The sequence below is a fragment of the Benincasa hispida genome, chromosome 8 (genome assembly GCF_027475165.1).
Source record: "Benincasa hispida cultivar pf3 chromosome 8, pf3_genome.v1.1, whole genome shotgun sequence".
Classification (NCBI taxonomy): domain Eukaryota; kingdom Viridiplantae; phylum Streptophyta; class Magnoliopsida; order Cucurbitales; family Cucurbitaceae; genus Benincasa; species Benincasa hispida.
Genome location: NC_143485.1, coordinates 37,118,225 through 37,142,801, shown reverse-complemented (window position 1 = coordinate 37,142,801; position 24,577 = coordinate 37,118,225). Strand labels below are relative to the sequence as shown.

At 31.5% G+C, this 24,577-nt stretch overlaps 3 protein-coding genes across 5 annotated transcripts; 2 read left to right on the top strand and 1 right to left on the bottom strand.

Annotated features, from left to right (window-relative positions):
- Positions 1-453: 453 nt before the first annotated feature.
- LOC120083830 (uncharacterized) lies at positions 454-4,621 on the bottom strand. Of its 3 annotated transcripts, none has more exons than XM_090316605.1 (7): positions 4,339-4,602; positions 4,212-4,252; positions 3,611-4,002; positions 1,625-1,694; positions 1,400-1,509; positions 1,207-1,276; positions 454-885 (listed from the first exon to the last, which is right to left on the bottom strand). In XM_090316605.1, exons 1-3 carry the CDS (start codon positions 4,412-4,414, stop codon positions 3,856-3,858), a joined length of 264 nt encoding a protein of 87 aa, XP_090172731.1. In that variant the 5' UTR covers positions 4,415-4,602; the 3' UTR covers positions 454-885; positions 1,207-1,276; positions 1,400-1,509; positions 1,625-1,694; positions 3,611-3,855. The 3 variants fall into 3 exon arrangements, with proteins under 3 accessions (XP_090172731.1, XP_090172732.1, XP_090172730.1); XM_090316606.1 differs by lacking the exon at positions 1,207-1,276 and having other exon boundaries at positions 3,611-3,686; positions 3,759-4,002; XM_090316604.1 differs by lacking the exon at positions 1,207-1,276 and having other exon boundaries at positions 4,339-4,621.
- Positions 4,622-7,803: 3,182 nt separating this feature from the next.
- LOC120083682 (2-hydroxy-palmitic acid dioxygenase MPO1-like) lies at positions 7,804-11,249 on the top strand. The gene is made up of 4 exons (XM_039039522.2): positions 7,804-8,588; positions 10,575-10,637; positions 10,725-10,796; positions 10,893-11,249. Exons 1-4 carry the CDS (start codon positions 8,241-8,243, stop codon positions 11,007-11,009), a joined length of 600 nt encoding a protein of 199 aa, XP_038895450.1. The 5' UTR covers positions 7,804-8,240; the 3' UTR covers positions 11,010-11,249.
- A 1,601-nt stretch (positions 11,250-12,850) lies between these two features.
- On the top strand, positions 12,851-14,559 carry LOC120082585 (NAC domain-containing protein 100-like). The gene is made up of 3 exons (XM_039037824.2): positions 12,851-13,375; positions 13,471-13,748; positions 13,821-14,559. Exons 1-3 carry the CDS (start codon positions 13,186-13,188, stop codon positions 14,346-14,348), a joined length of 996 nt encoding a protein of 331 aa, XP_038893752.2. The 5' UTR covers positions 12,851-13,185; the 3' UTR covers positions 14,349-14,559.
- Positions 14,560-24,577: the final 10,018 nt, after the last annotated feature.

The window sequence follows — 24,577 nt, the reverse complement described above, 5'->3', positions numbered from 1 at the left end:
TTTTTCGAAGGTCAAAACCTTCGAAAAAAAACACTTAATAGACATTCGATACATTTTTTTTCAAAGGTTACCTCAACCTTTGAAAAGTGTCGAAATAGATTCCTTTGAAAAATATTATTTTCCAAAGGTTGATTAACTTTCAAAAATTATTATTTTTCAAAGGTTATATATATTTGATAATTGTCAAATTATTTATCGATAATTATCTATTAGCAAGTAGTCTTTTTCGAAGGTTTTCATTATTTTAAAGGCTTATCATGTTATTTTCAAAAATTTTAAAATCTTCATAAAAACTTATTTATGAACATTGTATATCCTTCGAAAATTCTCTTACAAAACCTTTTAGCACATTTATTGACAAATCTCGAAAAGTAGTTTTTACTAATTCATATGCATGTAGTACCCTGAATTACAAAGTATAAGAATATAATAGAAAAAATAGACAATGATATGGATGGAAGTAAACTTATATGTCATAAAAGTATACCAAAAGGCTATCGAAATTCTATAACATCAAACTACAATTGATCAACTAGAAACAAATTTTTTATGCATCTTTGCCATCATTTTTTGAAATCTATCCTCAAAATAATTTTCTAATTCTCTTATTTGACGCCTAAGTGCTTCTACCTCAACCTTTCTTTGTTGTTCAGATTCTTTTCTTTGTCGTTCAGATTCTTAAAGTCGTTGTTCGGACTCATTAAGACGACGCTCAAGATCGCGTATAGTAGATGATGATCCAAACAACTCAGAAGGAGTAACACCTACTCCATAACCACGAACACGCCCGTGTTTCTCCAGTCCAAATACTCGTACGAAAATCTCATCCTCGTTCATGTCAAGTGTACCATCAATCACTTGAGAAGCATATGATTTAAGTTTCGACTACACAAATACAAATTCACATATTATAATTCAAAACTAACATATATAAATTCAAATGTTGACAACAAACAAACACATGTCTTTGTTTGAGAATCAAGATGTATTTTTACCTCGAGTGGGGAAGATGGAGATTCAAGAAGTATTTTTATTACATCTAACAACACCAAATTATTACTTTAAACTAATTTACAATTCAAAGAATAAAGGGAGATAATGAAAATAAAAGAAAAGTAAATAATGTATTTAAAAGTAGTTTAAATAATATAAGTATTCATCATAATTGTTCATTGTGTTTTTAGTTTAAAAAATTCAGAAACCTACTTGTTTAAAGGTATGTGCTCAATGGTCCACTAGTTGGTATTATTCCACACAAGTCATTGTTTGAGACATCCTTGAAACAAAGGAGACACAATCCATCATAAACCAATCACATGACATGACACAAAACATCAACTAGGGATGCATATCACCTAAATGAACTAATACACAACGGTGAAATTATACAAAGACTTACACAAGTTCAAGACTTGTAATTGCAATAAGTTCTCTCAAGATTGGTCCAGACTTGTAATTCCAGTAAGTTCTCTCGAGATTGATCCATTTAATAGGTTATCATTAAGCCGTCTGCAAAATCAAATAAGAGTTCAGACAAAAGATTGTGAAAAGAAAGGGTCATAGGAGAAAGCATTCATTCAAATTTTACTTCCATCCAGAGAAAAAGAGAAGAATATCTCATTACTTCCTCCCTGAAGAATTCTGTATAACTTAGACTCGTAAAGCAACTCAGAATGCTTCGTCTTGACATTTTCCTGCACATGAGAAAAGTAAAGCAAATTAGATTTATGTTTTACTAAGAACATGAACTGGCCATTTTATTCAATAGTTAATAAAATCTTAATATTAGGGACCAAGATAAACACTTTTTAAAATTTTCAAATATCAAAATGAACATTTTTAAAAGTACAGGGATCAAAATAAAACATAGCTCAATAAAGACTACAGTATTCAGCTCAATGAAGCATTACTAACACAATGAACAAATAACTATGCATCCAAAAACCCAACTAAACACACACACACAAAGAAAATGAAGACTACAGTATTAAGCTCAATGAAGCATTCTTTAGCCATGGCTTATAAAGAAAATGAAGACTACAGTATTCAGCTCAATGAAGCATTACTAACCCAATGAACAAATAACTATGCATCCAAAAACCCAACTAAACACACACACACAAAATCTATTTGCTTTAAAATTCTTTGCATTCACTATCCCTCCAAGTAGCATAACCAGAGAGGATCAACGTTCCACTCAACTAAACCAGGAAAATTTTGAGATATTAAAAAATGTTGGGTCAAAATCCATCTTCTAAGCCTCACACAACATCTTATCTTCCAACAAATCAAAAACACCTTTCAAAATAGAAGAAAGGTTGCAGAGTGCATTCTGGTTTGCATTACAACAAGCAAACCAAAGTAATCACTATTATAGTATAAGTCTTTGTTTAGTTAGGACTTCACTTAGTTCAAATCATTCAGTCAAGTTTGACATTATCCTATTCTTACATCCCCCCTAAATTGCAGAGTGACTCCTCCCCAACCCCTTCTTCCATAGGAATCTTCCATTTCTTGCTATGACATTCTTGCATCGGTTCAAATCAGTCAAACTAGAAGAAAGGTTGTAGAGTACATTCTGGTTTACATTACAGCAAGCAAACCAAAGTAATCCCTACTATAATACAAGTCTATGTTTAGTTAGGACTTCACTCTGTTCAAATCAGACAGTCAAATTTCACTTTATTCTACCCCAACCCCTTCTTCCATAAGAGTCTACCATTTCTCGCTACGACATTCTCACATTTCGATGGCTAATGTGAACTTGGATGCAGATTTATTTGATGAACAATGCCAACTATTTGGTTTATTTATGCTCATTTGAAGAATTAAAGAGCAAGTTAGTTGGAAGTCTTATGTTTAAATACCAAATTGAAAGGAAAAATAGGGTGAAGGTGAATAAACTACCTACGATTATAAGTTCAAATTTATCCATCTCGCCAATTAAAATCCAACCTCCCACATGAAGACAGGTGTTGAGAATATACCTAACAATTCTGTCCTAATCTATCATTTCCATCAACAAATTAATCAGTACAATTGTTTTCAATATAATGAACAATCCAAATAAAACTCCAACCTAAACTATGCTCCCTACTTCGTTGATGTGGATAAGTAGAAAAAACAGTAACAATCAGACATTTTTTCTGGCAGTTTGAAGACTTGTAGTGTATATATATATATACATATCAATGAGGGAGGATAAGGATGTTAGTGGGAGAAGATAATGGAAAACTAAGGTTATGAAGTGAAGAAAGGGAGAGATGAAGGGGAGGCAGGTATCATGTTGGTTGATGGAGAGTGTGAGTTGGTCAGTCAGTGGATGTCTACTTTCTCTTTTGACTTCTTCCCAATCATACCATCAATAGAATCAAATCAATGCAAAATATCTATGCATTTTATGTCCTATCAATTCACAAAAAGGTTTTGGATTCTTTTCATTTTCTACAGTTTGAGAGATTCAAGATTTACAAATTTAGTCTCATGGAATTCGAAGAGCGTTGAACCTAACTATTAACTCTCCAAGTAATTATAGAATTTAACCGATAACCCCTTACACTGATCAGTAATCCTTAAAAATAAAACAGACGCAGCAGAGTTGGATTCTAACCTCAATATATCAGATGTTAGGAACGTCCCAAAGGATTCTTTATTCTTTGTGATGCCTAAAGAGGGATTTTTAAATTCTGCAGAGATTGAAGAGCGAGCCCCGATTCAAATCCATATGATCAAAGAAACTAAGCAAGAATGTAAATTACCAGGTTCCCAAATTTCGACAGTAAAAATTTTGCTGTCGAACAATAGCATCATAGATTGATCGCTTTCTCAACAGTCATAGACGTCGAACTAGACAATTCAGATCATTGTCAGCTTTGCTTGTTTAGAAAAATGCATATCTCTACAGCTATTAAAGCCGAATAATTCATTCACGAACATTTGTCGAAAACTTGTATCCTTCCCATAATCTTCTCTTATTGCACACAAATCTGACGGAAATATTTCCTGAAAATCACACATAAAAACTGATAATAGAGCAAGTTATTTAAAAGAATTTCTAAATATTATCAAAGATGTCAAAAAACATTTATATCCAAGTTAGAATAGTAGTGTTGAAGTAAGATCGGAACAGAAAATAAGCGCATCTAAGCGAAGGAAGAGAGAGAGTAGGCGGAGCTAGAATCATAGTGTTGAATTAAGATCGGAACACTTACGAATTTAATTGCAACCTTTTCATTCGTCTGTATATTAATACCTGCAGATGGAATTGAAGCATTAAAATCTAGTTGTTGTAATAGAGGAGCATAATGAGAAGCTGGAATGGAGAAAAACCAGACGAACCAAGATAGATCTCCCCGAATGAGCCGCTACCGATCTTCCGGCAAAGGCAAAACTTATTGCCGATGTGAGGTTCCATCCGGGAAGGAAAAAGAAGAAAGAGAAGCGTAGAAATGGAAGATTATTAGGGGAAGTTGAACATGGAATCGAGGGAATCGAGGGCGAAGAATTCAAAATTCAGCACCATGTGACGGTGAGAAGAGGAATCGGAGGTTCTCGATTAAAAAAGAAATGAAAGAAAGAGAGAAATTGCAATTAGAGATCTAGGGCAGGGCAAGACATGAATTTTGGTTATCATTTCGAATAAAAATAAATAAATATCACTTGCGGATAGCCTATCGTTTAGCTACCGCACCCATCGTTTACCTCCATCGTTTAGTGTTGATGCTTTATCATCTAACGCATCTGCCTATCGCTTAATGTCATCGCCCAGCGACTGTGTCTATCGCCCAACGCCCATCATTTAGTATTCCGCCTATCGTGTAGTGCGTTTGCTCATCGTTTAGCACAACACGGCTATCGTCTAGCGCTATCATCCAGCTTCTACGCTTATTGTCTAGCACTTTCATTGATCGTGCAATACTTTACCTATCGTATAGCCCGATCGTCTAACGCGTCACTCCTCATCGTTTAACGTCGTGCGCATCTTCACAATCATCTAACGCATCTGCCTATCGCTTAACGTCATTGCCCAACACTTGCATCTATCACCCAACACCCATCACTTAGTATTTCGTCTATCATGTACGTCATTGCCCAACACCTGCATCTATCACCCAACGCCCATCACTTAGTATTTCGTCTATCGTGTAGCGCGTCTGCTCATCGTTTAGCACAACACGACTATCGTCTAGCGCTATCGTCGAGCTTCTACGCTTATCGTCTAGCACCTTTCACTGATCGTGCAGTACTTTGCCTATCATATAGCCCGATCGTCTAGCGCGTCACTCCTCATCGTTTAACATCGCGCGCATCTTCACGATCGTCTAACGCATCCGTCATTGCCCAACGCCTGCATCTATCACCCAACGCCCATCGTGTAGCGCGTCTGCTCATCGTTTAGCGCAGTACGGCTATCGTCTAGTGCTATCGTCGAGCTTCTACGCTTATCGTCTACTACCTTTCATTGATCGTGCAGTACTTTGCCTATCGTATAGCTCGATCTTCTAGCACGTCACTCCTCATCGTTTAACGCCGCACGCATCTTCACGATCGTTTAATGTATCCGCCTATTGCTTAATGTCATCCCCCAGCGCCTATGTCTATCGCCCAATGCCTATCGCTTAGTATTCTGCCTATCGTGTAGCGCGTTTGATCATCGTTTAGCGCAGCACAGCTATCGTCTAGTGCTATTGTCCAGCTTCTACGCTTATCGTCTAGCGCTTTCACTGATCGTGCAGTACTTTGCCTATCATATAGCCCGATCGTCTAGCGCGTCACTCCTCATCGTTTAACACCGCGCGCATCTTCACGATCGTCTAACGCATCTTCACGATCCTAACCTTTCTCAAAGATTTTTATTAACCTTCAATAAAATGTGCATATTTTTCAAATGATTTATCAAAGTCTCCGATAAATATATGTCTTTCTTAAAGGTTTTTATTACCCTTCGATAAAAACTACATATTTGTCAAAGGTTTTTCAAAATCTCCAATAAATATATATCTTTTTCAAAGGTTTTTATTAACCTTCGATAAAAAGCATATATTTCTCAAAGGTTTTTTCAATACCTTCAATAAATGTATATCTTTCTCAAAGGTTTTTATTAACCTTCAATAAAACGTGCATATTTTTCAAAGGACTTATCAATGCCTCCAATAAATGTATGTCTTTCTCAAATGTTTTTATTACCCTTTGATAAAAACTACATATTTCTCAAAGGTTTTTTCAAAACCTCCAATAAATATATATTTTTTTCAAACATTTTTATTAACCTTTAATAAAAAGTACATTTTCTCAAAGATTTTTCCAATACCTTCAATAGTTTTTATTATCCTTCAATAAAAGGTGCATATTTTTCGAAAGACTTATCGAAACCTCCAATAAATGTATGTATTTCTCAAAGGTTTTTATTACCCTTCGATAAAAACTACATATTTCTAAAAGGTTTTTTCAAATCCTCCAATAAATATATATCTTTTTCAAATGTTTTTATTAACCTTCAATAAAAAGTACATATTTTTCAAAGGTTTTTCCAATACCTTCAATAAATGTATATCTTTCTCAAAGGTTTTTTATAGCCTCCGATAAAAGATTGTCGAAATAGCTCAATTTTCTTGTAGTGTCACTAACAAAAGCACATACCATTTTGTTTTTTGTTTTTATTTTTTAAAATTATGTCTATGAACACTACTTCCACCTCTAAATTTCTTCATTTGTTAGGTTTAAAAAACCAAGCCAAATTTTAAGAACTAAAAAAAGTAGCTTTAAAAAAGTTGCTTTTGTTTTTAGAATTTGACTAAGAATTTAACCATTGTACTTAAGAATAATGCAAATTATTATAAGAAATGTGGATGAAATAGACTAAATTAAAAAAAAAAAAAATGATTACCAAATAGGACCAAATTTTTTAGATTTCTTTTTCTTTTGTAGTTTAGCCATATCGGAAGAGAAGCAAGTAAAAGTTTAAATACTATTTTATGTTATTATACTTTTAATTTCGATTAATTTAGTCCATATACTTTTAAATTAAAACATTTATTTTTTGCCCTACACTCCTGTTTTTATCCATCTTAATTAAGAATCATATTGTAGAGATTCATGTCAGACTATATTAGACAATGAAAAAGAATTTTTTTTTTTTTTTGAGTTCGAGCTAAAAATTTGAAAATGTGTTATTAAAATAAAAATCAATTGAATACAAAATTGAGCTACTATTTTTATTTATTTATTTGGATAAAACATATATCTAAAACTTATAGATGAAACTTACCATTCAAGACACAGATAGGATTACAACAAAAAATTGAAAAACTGAAAATCAAACCAATCTAAAACGATCTAATAGTTTGGTTTGATTTTTAATATAAAATTGGACATCTTAGTTTATATTTGGAGAAAACCAAAAAGTAGGTTCGGATGGATTTTTTATTAGAAAAATCAATCAAACCAAACCAATACAGTGATATATATATATATATACCCTTAAAAATAAACTATCATTTAGTATTTTAATATTATGGTTCATGTATATTTTTTAATTTAGAAAAGTGTAAAACAAAAAAAGTCAAATGTCAATTTATGAAAAAAAAAATAGACCCAATTTTAATTTTAAATCAGTAAAAAGAACCTATTCAAAATAAAGTGGTATAAAAATAAAAATTAGAAGAGAAAAAGAAAAATTGTCAAAAATCAAGAATCAAATCGATAATAAACTGTTTTAAATAAAATCAATCAAATGATTTTATTTTTTATTAGATATTGGTTTGGCTCTCTCTTTATAAAATTGATTAGTTTGATTTGACCTTTGATTGATCTCAGAATCGATAAAATCCAACCGGCTATAACCCGAGAATATGATATATGAATTTAGTAAGGCAATAGAATTTGGGAAAGGAATTATCCAAAATCCAAGGTCATCTATCTACACGCTACACAGCCGCATCTTATCAATCTACGCGATGTGGAATACCGGAAGTTGTCCTGAAATTTCCCTTCCAAATTCAACGCGGCCCCAAAACAAAGTCCAAAACTCCCAAATTTGACGTCATTCCTCAGTCCACACATTGGATTATATATATTTCGATGTGCCCATTTACTCTGGTTTTGCTAATCCCATTTCCTCATCTTCCCTTTTAAACCCACTTGTCTTTCCCTTTCTTTATCGCACCCATTTCCATTTCCTTCTGAATTTCTCGTTCCATTCGATTCCATTCGATTCGATTCGATTCTTTGCAAGTTTTCAAATGGGAAAGCGTGGATTGTTCGATCTCGAGAGGCATTTTGCATTCTATGGGGCTTATCACAGCAACCCAACTAATATTTTCATCCATATTCTCTTCGTCTGGCCAATCTTCTTCACTGCGCTCATGCTTTTCTATTACACCCCTTCCTTCTACTCTTTTCCCAAATGCCCATGTGGCTTCAATACTGGCCTCGTTTTGAATTTTGGGTTCTTGTTTGCTTTGCTTTATGCTGTTTTCTATGTACTTTTTGACAAGAGAGCTGGATCTTTGGCCGCTTTTATGTGTTTTCTCTGCTGGGTTGGAGCGAGTGTTTTCGCTTTTAAACTTGGATGGACTCTTACTTGGAAGGTAAACCTTAAACGCTAAACCCCCCCTTTTTGTTTGTTTTCTTCTTTGTCAAATAGGCCTAGCAATTTAATACTTCACTCTTCTTTAAATAATCCTATTGGGTTGTCTGCTTTCTGCTTCAATTCAATTATTCGAACCATTTATGAAACCCTGTTCTCTGTAGTTGTATTTAATTTCTTATGGGGACGAGACTTGGTTTTGATCTGATGTATGAAGGGTTGGCCATGGTGTTGACTAAGCTTCTATTGACTTTATGGTTGTGTTAGACTATAATTTATTTCTCTTGGTACACTAGGATGGATTTCGTTTTCGTCGAGGAAAGCTTATTTTAGCATAACAATAATGACATTTCGATCCTTTTCCAATCTAATAAAGAAGAAAGAATTTTGTTTGAGCTTCTTCTGACTTTATGGTTGTCGAGAATTTACTGCTCGTATTTATTATTTGTTCCTTTTTGTTGTTTTCTGCACCAAAAATAGGCTGTTCATGCTGAAATTGAGAAATAAGTTTTCTCTTTCGATCCTTTGCCTATATAAGATAGAAGAAAAGAATTATTGCTCTGTGTTGAGTTCTTCTTCTTCTTCTTTACAGATTTGTCAAAGTTTTGCTGGCTAACCATTTGATCTTGAAAAATTTTAAGTGAACTATGAACACAGATCTAAGACCTTATTTGGGCTTGTTTCTTCTTCTTTCTTCATTTTATAAAGATTGTGCTGGCAATTCACTTGGTCTTAGTGAAACTAACTATGAATAGATATCACACCACTTGTTTAGGCATGCTTGTAAGTGATTTTAAAATGGTTAAAACAACTTTTATCACGTACAAAAGCTTTCTTAAAATATGCTTTTAACAATTCAGAATCAATTTTGATGGTGTGGAAATTATGTTTAAAAGTGTAAAAGCAAATATCAAATTGATTTTGAATGATTAAAGATATGTTCGGAGTGGTTTTGAACATGACAAAAGTGAGTTTAACTTTTTCACCACTCCCATGACTTGCACTCTAAGTTAAAATTACTTTTGTCATGTCCAAAATCCTCGTTTAAACATGCTTTCAATAATTCTAAATCAATTTCGTGGTTTGAAAATTAAATTGATTCTCAGTGATTAAAGGCATGTTTGGAGTAGTTTTTAACATGGCAAAAGTGAGGTTAACTGATTCAAAACCACTATGACATGCACTCTATTTTTGTGATTTCACATTTATCAGTTGCTCCACTGACAATTGTTAAAGATTTTTCATTGTTCTAGCAACAATTGAATTGACAGCACCTTTCAATTTGTTTATTAAACTCGTGTAACTTCTGTCTTTATTATCAACACAGTTTTCTTGCTATGCTGCTTAGATGGTGGCTTCTGGTTTCAAAGTTAAAGCAAGGCTAGTTAGGTTTGGTTTAATAACACTTTAATTTAGCAGATGTCTTTGTTTGATTGATTTATATTGTGTTGATCTTCTCAGAAGTTAGAAACTTGGCTACTAATATCATTTTTTGAGGGGATGTACAGCATCTTAATATAATTGTACTAGGCTAAACTTGATAGACATCAATCTGGAAGAGATTTTTATCCTCTATCTGAAATGCTTTTTTGAGAATTATCTCAAAGTCTTGTGCTGATATTTGGGATGGGAAAGCTTGCAGCTTTTGAATGTTGGACCAGCTTGGAGATTCCTTTTAGATAATCTAATCTAAGGCCACCTTTTGACAAAAAGTCTCCACCAGTACTAATATGATCGACATTGTTTCCTTTTCTTTTTACAATATCATAGTAACTTGACAGCCTCCGACATTTTTCGCGTTTGTTCAAGTACTCCTTGGCATAACTGTGACCCGGTCGTTCCGTCTGTAAAATTTTGAGTACTACTTTGCAAATTATAACTTGTATCAAACTTAAAGGATCTACAAGATATGATCAATTCATTGCAAAATCTATAATCTCTAGCATATAAAGCTAAAGCCAGTTATTTTGTCATTTGATAATATCAGGTAGTGTTGGCTGCACAGTTGTTCTGCTGGACAAGTCAGTTTATTGGCCATGGGGTGTTTGAGGTAACTAGTTAGTTAAATATCTTAAACATTAACTTGTTTTTCAACCTCAATTCCTCAATGATGTTGGATTTTGATTTCGTTTGGTAGAAACGAGCACCCGCTCTCATCGACAACCTTGCTCAAGCTTTCCTAATGGCTCCATTCTTTGTTGTGTTGGAGGTTATTTTTTCTCAAACCCCTCCTTGTACTTGTACTCTTCTTGGTTTAACAATGAAACATTTGAAAATGTTACTAATTCGTGAACTATTTGCACAGATTCTTCATGCTTTATTCAAATATGAACCGTATAGCGGTTTTCATGCGAACGTTAAAGCGAGGATAGAATCCGAGAAGAAAGTTTGGCAAGACAAGAAAGAAAAAAAAAGCTCGTAGCTTGAAACCCCTTTTTTAGTTGTATGACAGAGAACGTATAAATACGCACGTCGATGTGTATCCAATACAATGTTAAGTGTCTGATTTTGATTTGATTTGATTTGTGTGGAATTGTCTAATTGAAAGCTTCAAATGTGTTTTGAAAATTTCAGCAAATAGAATTTGTATACTGTTTGTATTTGAATAAGATTAGAATGCTCCTCTTTCCATCTCATAATCCAAATCTGGGGATTGGTTTCACATTCTTCTGTTTATATGGGGAAAAACGGTGCCGTACAAGTATGGGAATATTTATTTTTGTGCATTCATTATTTTAGTTATGGATATTTTTGCTAATTAGGTTATTGTTTTACATTATTATTTAACATCTCTTTTATAATCATTTTATCCTTAAAAAGCAGGTAGTTTTGTCCTAGTGTATTTTTGTTTATTAGCATTGGCTTGGTCAATAGTTGAATTTTGTCTTTTTGTTGAATATTAATTTAAATTATTAATTAGCAATAGTTAACTTAAGTATTAAATTTCTATCGAATTTGACTTTTTCTTTACCTGTGCATACTATGACATTGACGTAAGGGTTAAATCAATATTTTTATTATCTCATTAAAATTCGATAATAAATATAATATATAGAATAACTATTTAGACTTATTTAAAAGTGTAAATTATTTATTTTTGAAAATTTGTAGACCTTGTCTAATAATAATATATTGTAACAATAAGATTATATTTTGACACGAAGGAAGTGCATGTGGTATAATGACATGAGAATGGATGATTTATTTCACTATGATAACAAGTTGATAGATCTCATATTAAATCCATAATTAAATTATTAACAAGAGAGCAAGTAGAATTTCTTAAAAAAAAATCCTCCGAATATATAAGTGACTCATAAGATGTTTATATATATATATATATATTTTTTGGTTCAATAATATTTTAGCGGAGGATTTGAATGTTTGAACTCTTAGTTGAGATTGTATATGTGTGTTTTGATGTTCGATATTCTTACCTTTATCAATAATGGTTTTTTTCATAATTTTTCATGTCTACTTTTATGACAAATCCTCCATTTAATTTAAATTGATCTCTATTGTGAATACAAAATGAGTTGTTTGGAGGTTCAGCTTCCTATATTTATATATGTAAAAACGTATGTATTGTTTTTAATTATTGTTCTTATGGGGATTAAATATAAGTTTTAATATATCATAACTTTCAAATAGCTCCCAAAATTTTGAATAGTCAACTTTAATAGACATGTGTCGTTTTCATTTTTTTTTTCTTTTTAAAAAAACATGTACTAAATTTACATCATTTTAATTTATAATGATTCGTACTTTTAATAAAATTTGTAACTTATAATGACTATATGGTCCTAAGTTAAGTCATTATATTCTCAAATTTATTACAATTTAATCCTCATATTTTTAAAATTGTAATAGTTTAGTTCTTATCTTGATATTGGTTACATTTTTTATTACTTAACGACTTAATTTAGGACTATATCACTATAAAATTAAAATTAAAATATTAAATTGTTACTTTCATGTACATCCACGAATCAAAATTACTTTTTTAAGTTAAGTATTTATTTATTTAAGAGAAATTAAGTATCTCGCTCCTCTCTCCCGCCACTAAAAATTTAATAATGACTCGAAGTAAAAATGTCTTAAATATTGAATTATGTTGAGTGGTTGAGGTTGATAATACCATACTCACTAAATAGTTGGACACAATAGTGGAATAAGTTGATGACTAAACTTGTAATTTAATGTATTTGGGATGGGTCTGCATGCCACCTTTTGTGTCGAGGGAAATGGGAAAGTCAGTTAAGCAGCATATTATTTTATGGAGCTTTACTTCACTCCATGTTTCTCATTCTCCTCCTCTTTTCCTCCTATACCCTCAACTTCTCCACCTTTCTTCTTTCTCCATCTTTTTTCTCTTTTTCTTTTTTCACTTTCATCCATTTCTTTCTTCTCTCTTCTCTCTCTATAATCTCTCTATTTTTGTTTTCTTCTGTAAGGAGCTCTGAACCCACCACATAACTTCAATCAACTTGGAATTGAATGACCCATCATTTTCTCTCCCACTTAAAACCTCACAACCCATATAATTCTTCTTCCATTGGACTATAACTTTCTTCACCAAACATTTTTCAGACAAATATATGGAACAAAACATGACAGCCCCTATTCTTGAAGAATCCCAGATTGTTTTGCCTCCTGGTTTTCGATTTCACCCAACTGATGAAGAACTTATTTCTCACTATCTCTGTAAGAAAGTGGTCGACGCCAATTTCTCTTGCAAGCCCATTGGAGAGGTCGATCTCAACAAGTCTGAGCCTTGGGATTTGCCCTGTAAGATCTCTATTTTTTTCATACCCTTTTTTTTTTCCCATTCTTTCTCTGAAATTATCTTATTTTGTTGGTTTTTGATTTATGGGGTACTTCAGGGAAAGCGAAAATGGGGGAAAGGGAATGGTACTTTTTCTGTTTAAGGGACAGAAAGTATCCTACTGGATTGAGAACAAACAGAGCCACTGAATCAGGGTATTGGAAAGCCACTGGGAAAGATAAAGAGATTTACAGAGGAAAAACTCTTGTGGGTATGAAGAAGACTCTTGTTTTCTATGGTGGAAGAGCCCCAAAAGGTGAAAAATCCAATTGGGTTATGCATGAATTCAGATTAGAAGGGAAATCCTCTGCCATTAATCTCCCTAATACTGCAAAGGTACAAACTTTTTCACAAATTTTCCCCTCCCTATGAATCTTTTGAAGTTACGGAGCTCTCTGTTTTTTGCAGAATGAATGGGTGATTTCGAGGGTGTTTCAGAAGAGCTGTGGAGGGAAAAAAGTTCACATTTCTGGGTTAGTTAAATTGGGTTCTTGTTCTTCTGCTCTGCCGCCATTGAAGGATTCTTCTTCTTCATCATCTTCATTCCAGATCAAACCAGTTTCTGAATTGGCTCACGTGCCCTGCTTCTCCAACACCATGGATTCTACTCAAAGAACCCTACCCAAAATCAATGATCGTTCTTTCAATTTCTCTTCCTTTTTCCCCACAATTTTCCCAAGAAACACGCAGCCCATTTCATTACACAATCCCCAATCCATCTCTTTCCCTTTAAATTTGCAGTTCCAAAACATGGCTCGAACAGAGGGGGAAGGAAGAATCAGTGTCTCCCAAGAAACCGGGCTAACTACTGATGTAAACAATGAAATCTCTTCTGTTGTTTCGAATCTCGAAATGGGTCGATTACCATTTGAAAATCAACACAATCCTTCTGCTTCGACTGTGCCATTGAACCCCCATATTGTGTGGAATTACTGAAGAAATTAAAAAATGGAACTCTGTTTCAATAGATGCATTATGTGTAAATGGATTTTCCTTTTTTTTTTTTCTTTGGAGTTCGTTTTGTTGCTGTGAAAGTGAGGTTGAAGCCGTACTTTAATGGCGTTTCGTAGCCATTGAAGATGTTATGTTGAGACTTTGTAAGAAATGAATATCAATATGATATGATAAGGATAATTGATGGTCTCTATCTCCATTATTTTTTTCTTTTTTACAATCAAACAAAAGTATGTGACCATTCGCTTTCATATTCAGATCTTTACATGATAATTGTGTAAAGTAATTAGTGCATTTGGAATGATTATGATTCAGTTTGAGTTTGATTAAATTCAGTTAAAACCTTTGATGTTTATGTTGTAGTAATGACACGTTGAATTGAGTTAGATTGATTTTAAGTGTTATTTCCATTTGAATTTCTTGACATCTTAATAACAATACATACTTTAATTATAATTGAGAATATATGCTTTAATCCATTGAATTGCAATAAATTCGACTCTTTTATTTTTCACTTTCTATTACTTGTTTTTTAAAACCATTCTATCTTATTGTTATCAACCTTTTATGGTTTTTTTAAACAAACTTAGTAGATGTAATTTATTAGGAAGATATAGTTAACATGTTACAAATTAGGATTTTTGTTAGGTAAAAAATATCTCTTCAAACATGTTTAATTGAAGTTAAGTTTATAAGAGGCCAGATTATAAGTTTTAATCTTTTAAGAAAAGTTTTTTCAGTGGAAAAAAATTACATTCTAATTTATTGTTAGTATAATTCATTAAATTCTTGAAACCTTGAAGATGTAAACTACAAGTCAAGTATATGTGGTTGCGTAACTCTAGCTCACTTACGTGGCTTTGTGGTTGTGATAAAATCGATGGGAGGATCAAATCAACTGCGTTAGAGACGTGCACAAAGAAATTAAATGCCCTGGAGTGGTATTCTCACAAACTTACTTTGATACTTAAATCACTATGAACCTAAAATGTTCTTAGGGTTAACAAATTATTTTTCATGTAATTGCATGTGAGGTGAGTCTCACTATCTACAGAGAATTAGAATTAACTTTTGGAATGAGCTTAACAAAGTACCTAAATCCATAAATAATGTGATATTCAGCGTGTTTTTCATTGAATTGTCTCATACTCACAACTGTGTTTTCTCTCGTATTAGCCAAAGTTAACATAACAATCAAGATTCTAGTCTAAGGTGTTGAGTCTTACTCTCGTCAATCATATCCACACGTCACATAATTTACCTATCACAAGGAGTATTTTTATTATAATAAACTACATATATATAATCTTATGTATTTGATATATGCTTTTTCAGTTTACAAACAAGAGGTAAAGAGGGTGGCTCTACACTTGGATTTCATTGTTCTATGGTAATGAATTTGGTCAATCAAAGTCTCTTTAGTTATATCACATTTAATTCTTAAAAAATGTAGAGAGAACTTATTTAATTCCTGAAAATTAATAATAATCAAAACCCTTAGAGTATACAAGAAAGTAATATGAAGGGGTTGAGTTACATTTGGAATTTCCCCAAAAAGAAATAGAGAAAAAGAAAAAAAGAAAAAAGAAATTAGAAATAGAAATATTCTCAAGAAGCACCCAACAATTAATGACACGTCCGTTCGTAGAGGGTAAAACGGCGGCCACGGTTTAACGGCGCTGATTTACCTTCTAGAAAGTATATCGGGTCGGGTCGTTGATAGCATCGCATTTGCCCATTGTTAAGGGCGTATTGGAACTTGCCACGTGTCAATATTCTTGAACAGCTGTCTGACAAAGTCAATATCACTTTTACCAAACCTTTTGTTAAAATTAAAAAAATTATGGGGAAAATTTCTTTTTTGATTGCTAAGTTTTTTTTTTTAGTTTCTATTTGTCCCTGTACTTTAAAATATTACAAATTTAGCCTTTAAATTATGAATTTGATTCAAATTTAGTTATTAAGTTTCAAAATGTTACAATTTTACTCTTGACATTTGAGTTTTACTTCAATTTGGTCTCTATATTTTTAGATTTACACTTTTAATTTTGATTTTTTTACTAAATATTCACTTTCCTCTTTAGAGTTGATTTATGTTAATAAATTTAAAACCATTAAAAGAATTATAATTAATTAAGTTTAATTATTTTTATCACTTTTAAAATTAAATTTAAAATTTCACTTCATAATTATTTTTAGTTAATTAATAGAAATTGATGTCAATGATTGAAAATGAGTATTTAATGAAATATTGAGATTAAATTAAACTCAAATCTCAAAAGTAAAATTGTAACATCTTGAAACTTAGGGCACATTTAGGACAAGAGTTATCATCAAAATATAATAACCATATTTCTTGTTACAATAAAAACTATTTCAAAACCTCTTATTAGTTACAGTCAACACTATTTCGAAACTCTCATTTGCTACAGTTTTTATTATTTTACCTTCATCATTTTTTTTTAATTATTTGCTATAGTGTTTACTATTTTCTTCTCAAACTAAAATAGTTTACGTCTCAAACACATACTATTATAGTCCAAACTAAAATAATCTACACTTTAAGCACAAACTATTATAACTCAACTATAATAATTTAGGACTATAATAACTAACTCATTATCCCAAACGCCCCCTTAAGGATTAAATTGAAACAAAATTAAGTCTTAAAGACTAAATATGTAACATTTTAAAAACTAGGGTCCAAATAGAAATTATAGTCAAAACCTAGGAACCAACAAAGTATTATTCCTATATATATATATATATAGTCATCTTTTTTTATCTTCTTACATTTCAATGACTCAAATGGTTCATATATTTTCGATAAACCTACAATTTTAGTATATTTATATTTAATAATTCTTAAGTTTAATCCTTCAAAGTTAATTTTTATTAAAATTATTTAAATAATTATAATATTTTTTATGGAAGAAAAAGAAAATACCATGATAGATAATGTTAATAGAGATTCTTTCTTTTCTTTTCTTTTTTAAATTAAAAAAAAAAAAAAACAAAAACACTAAACTAACTACATGGATTGTTCTTATGATAGATTAACAAGTACAGTGTGTTAAGTTTTATCAGAAAATTCCACCCCTTAAGTCCTTTTGAGTAGAATTTATTTGAGTTTTTTTTTTTTTTTTTAATCAAGGATTGAAAATCTCAAATATTTATGACATTTTTCTTCTAATCCATTTAATTTTATTCCCTTTTCTTTTGGGTGAGAGATCAATGTTATCCATTTTTCCATGTTAAGAAAATTGCACAACTCTTCTACAAAGTGTATTTGTATCAAGTATTATACTACAAATAAATATTGCATTTTGGATTGCATATTGTTGTATGTATACATATATATGTCTTTAGTAGAAGTCTAGGAACCAATTAAAGTGATTACACTTTCCATTTTCTCATAAAATTTCAATCCATACCCATTTATTGTTAAAGTGGAGAGTTGTAAAGCACTCATAACCAATAGATTAGTGGTCCCTTTAACTTTTTCAACAATCTCATTGTGTAAAAACTATGTATGTTAGGTTAAATGCACAAACTTAAATTAAGTATAGTATCAAGTATTTATATATATCTAATATTTAAATGCGTCATGCAGGACATCACAATCTTAAATTCTGTTGATTAAGATTGAGAATGAAGATTGAGAATGACAAACTCAAATAAATAAATAAAAAAAAAAACTTTTGGTTCATATATTTTAATTCTAGGTTCTATTTATACCATAAGTTTCAAAATGTTACATTTTTATCTTTTGAGTTTAAAGTCTAATTCTTATTTTTGTAGACAACTGTAGAAGTGGGGGATCGAAACTCCAACCTTAAAGGAAATCATGCAAATTATTATTGAGTTAAGTTCACTTTGGTGTCGAATTTTCATTTACTCTTTAAATTTCAAAATGTTTATTTTTATTTTATTTTATTTTTTTTTAAAGGAAGTCAAAATGTTATATTTTTATTTGAGTTTTAAGTTTCATTCACTTAGCTCCCATCTTTTAATGTTATACACTTTTACTTCAAAGTTTTCATTAACACTCATGTTTGATCTTTAGCTTTTAATTTTAAGCAATTTAAAATAATTGTGATGTAAAATTTTTTATTTAATTTTAATAGTGATGAAAATTAGTAGTGTCTACTATAGTTCCTTTTAAATTAATTAATAAAAATTAATATCAAGAACCGAAAGTGAATATTGAGTCAAATATCAAGGATATAATAGTAAATCTTGAAACTTAGATATTAAATAGAAACAAAACTTAAAATCTTAAAAGTAAGAATGTAACATTTTGAAAATTAAACAACAAAACTCACGAGTAAAAGTGTAATATTTTGAAGTTCAAAAATCAAATATAAATTATATTAAAAATTCGGGATCAAAAGAATAATTTTTAATTTAAGGGTTTGAAGCTTATCTTGGAGTAAGTTATAATTAAGGAGTCTCTTTCAAAGAAAGCTTTGGCCTTCTTTTATCCATCACATCTTCCTCTTCCAAAAGATGTCAATAAGAGAGAGTCTTAAGATTAATGGAATCAAGGCACTGTCATCTTCACAATGTGATATGTCTAACTCCTACCTCTTCTATCTACTACTTTCCACATAATACTATCCATTACTTTCTACATTATACTATATTTCTTCTTTACTTTTTTACATCTTAATTATTAATTGATAATACTATCTTTCTATTGTATAAACTATCTTATCTTATCTCTCTTTTTTTTTTTTTTTTGGCCTCCTAGTCCTAATAGATAAGTCACTTTGACATGTTTCTTTGTAAATTGTCATATTCTTTCAATCTCTCTCTTTATAGGTTGGTAGTGGGGAACTTCTCCATGTTCTCCTAGGAGTGAAAGAATAAAGAGTTCAAAACTATATTTTAAAATTTGATCCTCACTGCCAAATGTTCAAAATAATTATAAAAGTTATAATTTCTTTGCAAAAGAGCCCTTGATAAATGGTATTTTTACTTGTATGTATCCAACAAAGCATGAGAGTACTATATATATGAGTACAAGGTTGGAAATGTACTTTTAGAAAAAGATTGTGCTTAAGTACGTGTCTAATAGATATGAGACATAACTATATTAAGGATTAAAAGGTTTGTGATTCGAATCTCTCATCTCTATTATATTTAAAAAATAAAAATTAGACACTCAAATTTCATTTATAAATGAAATGTCCAGTTCACCTAAAGGTAGAAAGATTACTTTATTTTATTTATTTTATTTTATTTATTTATTTTTTTTTTTTTTACACATTTATACTAATACAAAACATTAAAAATAACCAAATATCTATTTAAGGGTTGTTTCGGTCTCCAACGTGAAGTCAGTATAGCACATTCCATGTTTGGAGCTCCAAATATAATAGTAGTGTTAGTAATACTAATTGAAATCCCTTATTACCGTGCTTACTATTTTTTACTCATCCTCTCTCCCTTTTTTTGTTATACTGTTTACTATTTTCTATCCAAACTAAGAGTGTGTTTGGTTTAACTTTTCAAGCATTTAATTTTGAAAATAAGTTATTTTGGAAAAAATTGAAGTGTTTGACAACCACTCAAAATAGCCTTTGAAACACTTTCAAGAGTGTATTTAAATAGTTTTTATCAAAAGAGTTCAAATAGAAATGATATTTTTTAAAAAATATTTTTTCTCTAATCAATCCAAACATGTCCTAAAATATTCTTCACTTCAAACAAAGACCGTAATAACTACCGATTATTATAACCAAATCTAACACCTCAAGGTCAATAAATTCATGCAATCCGTTCGTACCAATGGAGCCGGAAAAAAGGAGTAATTAACACCAAGCCAAAGTGTTTTGATAAACAATCATCTCTCCCTTTCTTTAAAAAGTAGAAGAAGACTATCTCTTAAATGGATTATGGGCCTATGGCTAAGAAAGTATATCTTTTGGATCTTCATAACTTTAAATGCCAGATAATATGGTATCTAGAAATAAGATGTTTGAAAATCAAAGATGGTTGTGTTTGGTTATGATTGAGAAAATTAATTTCAATAATTATTTTTTTTTGTTAATTTATTTTATTACATTAATTTATTAAATAATTTTAAACCATTAAAATTTAACTAAATTTACTCACTCACTCTCCAGTTTAATATATTTATTATCAATTAAATTTTTTAGTGCACATCTATGAAGCACAAACACAAATACGGTTATACAATACGAATACGATCGAATATGATCAGATACGACGATTCGTCAATTTTTAAAAAACTAAGATACGGATACGTCTAAGGATGTGTTATTTTTTATATATATATTTCTTAAAAAACAAGGATACTGATATGTTGAAGATATATTTTTTTTCTTCAAAAATCTAGGATATAGATAAATTTAGCATACAAGTTAATAACAATAACACAAAATAGAATATAAACACTAAAATACAATACAAAAAGCAATACCTAAGATGTTGAAGTACAATAGTTAATAAAATGCAATAGATAAGTGAGTCATATTGCAAAGAAGAAGAAGAAGAAGATTTGAGAGAGAAGTATGAAGATAAACGAAGAACTTATTGTTGAAGATATCCAAATGGTTTATATTTTGGTGAACTTTGTGGGGACTCAAATGTGAAGATGGAGATTAGATGATTCTAGTCTAGAGTTTGGTCAATTATTTTTTTTTTTTAGTTTTGGACTCGAGTAGTAAGCTTTTTAAATAAGTTGCCTAATTTTAGATTAGGAAAGATCAGATGAGTTACTTGTCTTTTTTCTTAAAAAAAAATACGCATAGAAATAGATACGTCAAATCACGTGGGAAGTATCTGGAAGTATTGGTATTCGATACGTGTCTAATACTGATTCTTTGTCTCACATGAAGTATCTGTGCTTCATAAATGTACATTTAGATTATCAATTTTTATTAAAAAAATATTGGCAATTAATTTGGGACCTTTAATAATAATATTGTTATTTTCAAAACTTATTAGAGAAATATTGTTGTTTTGGGAGTTCGAGGCTAGAAGTCGAGGGTTGAGGATTTGACTAATGTAGAGGTCGAACGTTGAGAACTCGACAAACAAAAAAAAACTTGAAAACAATACGTAAATTAGGGTTGTCGAGGGTTGAAGTTTCGACATATATGGAAATCTCGCTAATTTTGTGATGTGGATTTTGCTCTAGAAGGGAATCTCGCTAATTTTGTATAGTCTTAACATACATAAGTCGAAACTTCAACCCTCGACAAGGAAGATAAGTGGGTGAAGCAGATTGTAAGAGAGAGCGAGATTGTAGGAGAGAGCGAGATTGAGAGAGCGAGATTGTAGGAGAGAGCGAGATTTATAGAGCGAGGTTGAAAGCGAGATTATAGGAGAGAGTGACCATGACTAATGCTCTTTACACAATCAGGATAAGCTTAGTCTAATTAATCCTATGCAATCATCCCATATCCTCAACATTTCTCATACATACGTTGTTAAAAGGTTTTAATTAATTTAACCATAAGAACTATCATAAGAACTATCATTAATAGATGCTATATTATCATTAATTAGTACACTTTGAATTAACTCAAGATGTTACATATCTGTAAGGTAAAATGTTCAAACTTCTATCTTTTATATAATTAAACTAAAAACAAAGGTTTAGTTATGCAAGTTACCACGCTCGAGAATGGACTTTCATCTAACATGATTTGCATACAAACAAAATAACCAAAATTCTGAGAAAATAATGATAAATTCTCTCAGTAGGCAACGACTGAGATAAATTCAATGATCGAATAAAATGGCGAAAAATTGATTGTCAGAGATGGGTTTGTATATTACTTCCATTGGAGCTTCCATTCTCAGAGATTGTAAGAGAGAGCGAGATTATAGGAGAGAGTGAGATTGAGAGAGCGAGATTGCAGGAGAGAGTGAGATTGAGAGTATCTCGTTGAACATCTCGCTCTCTCCTACAATCTTGTTGAACATCTCGCTCTCTCCTATTGTATATTCATTTTTTTTATATTATAAAGTTGTACATTATTCTTTTAATTAAATTATACATTATTATTTTAATTAAGTTGTACATTAATCTTTTAATTAACTTGTACATTATTCTTTTAATTAACTTGTACATAACTTTTAATTAACTTGTCTTGTACATTATTCTTCTAATTAAGTTGTACATTATTCTTTTAATTAAGTTGTAAATTATTCTTTTAATTAAGTTGTAAATTATTCTTTTAATTAAGTTGTAAATTATTCTTTTAATTAAGTTGTACATTATTCTTCTAATTGAGAAACAAATATTTTTCTAATTGAGAAATAAATATTTTTTTTCCAGATCATGGCTTTAAGCCCAGACCTGTTGATCCCGATATTTTGTACGACCAGTCCATTCATCGATCATCTATTGTATGGCGAGATCGTACTACTTGAGAAATATCTTGCAGGCGTCGAGAGGCAGTTCTCCAGCGCACTATCCCGCTCCACCCTCGAATACTACTGCTACTACGCACATCTGGATTCTATGGGGTTGTTAGATTGGTATCTATTTAGTTGGACTAGCATCTGATCACAGCCTTGGTCAAGAGATGGAGGCCCGAGACGTATACATTCCATATGTCTGTTGGAGAGTGCACTATCACTCTACATGACATAGAAGTGTTGTTGGGGTTACCTGTTGATGGTGAGCCGGTCACCGAAGTGATGTACGATGACTGGTTAGAAGTTTGTCAACTGTACCTCGGTGCGACCCCACCTACTGATAAGATTAAGGATTGAGGTTAAGTTTAATATGGTTAGGAACACATTTCATCAGCTCACAGATAATGCAGACGAGAAAACCGTCATAAGATATGCGTAAGCATATATACTACAAATGATGGGTGGAAGTCTGTTTTCAAATAAATCAAGCCATTTTGTTCACTTGATGTTCCTGCCATTGTTAACTAACCTCCATGATGTAGGGCGGTATTCGTGGGGTGGAGTATGCTTGGCATGGTTGTATAGACAACTATGCAAAGCAGCAAGACCTGAGGTTCGAGAGATAGCTGGGCCTCTCATACTTTTGCAACTATGGGTTTGGGAGCGATTTCCAACAATGGCTCCAAAACTACATGTTAATGACGCTCAGTTAGTTGGACGAGCCTACGGTTCTCGGTATGTTATTTTAATTCAATTTAATTTTCATATCACTGATCTAGTTAATTTAAATTCTAAATTATCAATTTAAAAATTTAGGTGGAGAGACAAATTTTGTGTGACTAGGACAACCACACATGTAGTCAGCCAGTATAGATATATGTTTGATCTGCTTCAACTTGAACAGGTACATTACACTGAACCTAATTGATTATTTTATACACATTTTTATTGTATTTGTCTTTAATATTATCTAATATAATATTTTTTGTTTCAGGTTATTTGGGAGCCGTACAAAATTATTATGCATACTTTGCCTAATTTTTTTACGAATGGTCAAAACATATGGCAGACAATTCGGTTTTCAGCAGGATGTCTCATCACCTTATAATACTGAACCCGTACTGCATGATATTGACCTAAGGACTGAAGATTGATCCGAAAAAGTTGCACATTTGGTAGTGCGATGACACTATCATGCAAGGTTTATTGCAGTGGGGGTTTCTCTTGAACAGTTTGACACAGATGTCATTCCAGAATATATTCATTGGTATAATAATATCACAAGGCGCTACGTCACTCGTCCAGAAGCAGCTGTGGGTCATCTGGAAAATGAATATTATCTAATTATTTTTAATTTAAATGTATTTTAAATATTGTCTAATTATTTTATAATATACAGAGATCGAACAACCATAGACTCCGTGAGGTTGCGAATGATCCGAACTAGGTTCTTGTTATATGTAGTGACAACCAAAGCTATATGGAGGAAATTCATTATATGTACGATATACCTATTGTTTCTCCACTAGCTCTTAGACGTAGAGGACCTGTTCGGGAAGAGGATGAGTTTGATGAGGTTGCACATAATGTGGAAGAGTTGCCCCCTATGATGCAGACTTAGAGTCAAACTGATTATGTTAGTCAAATGATGATGCCAACATTTGGTTTAGGACATTATGACTCAGAGGCTGGTCCTTCGTCTTCATACGTGCATGGACATGGCCGGGGTCGTGGAGAGCATAATGAATATTTATATTATGAAACACCTGCAGAGGTACCAAAGCAACATCAAGAAGAACCCGAGCAACCTCAAG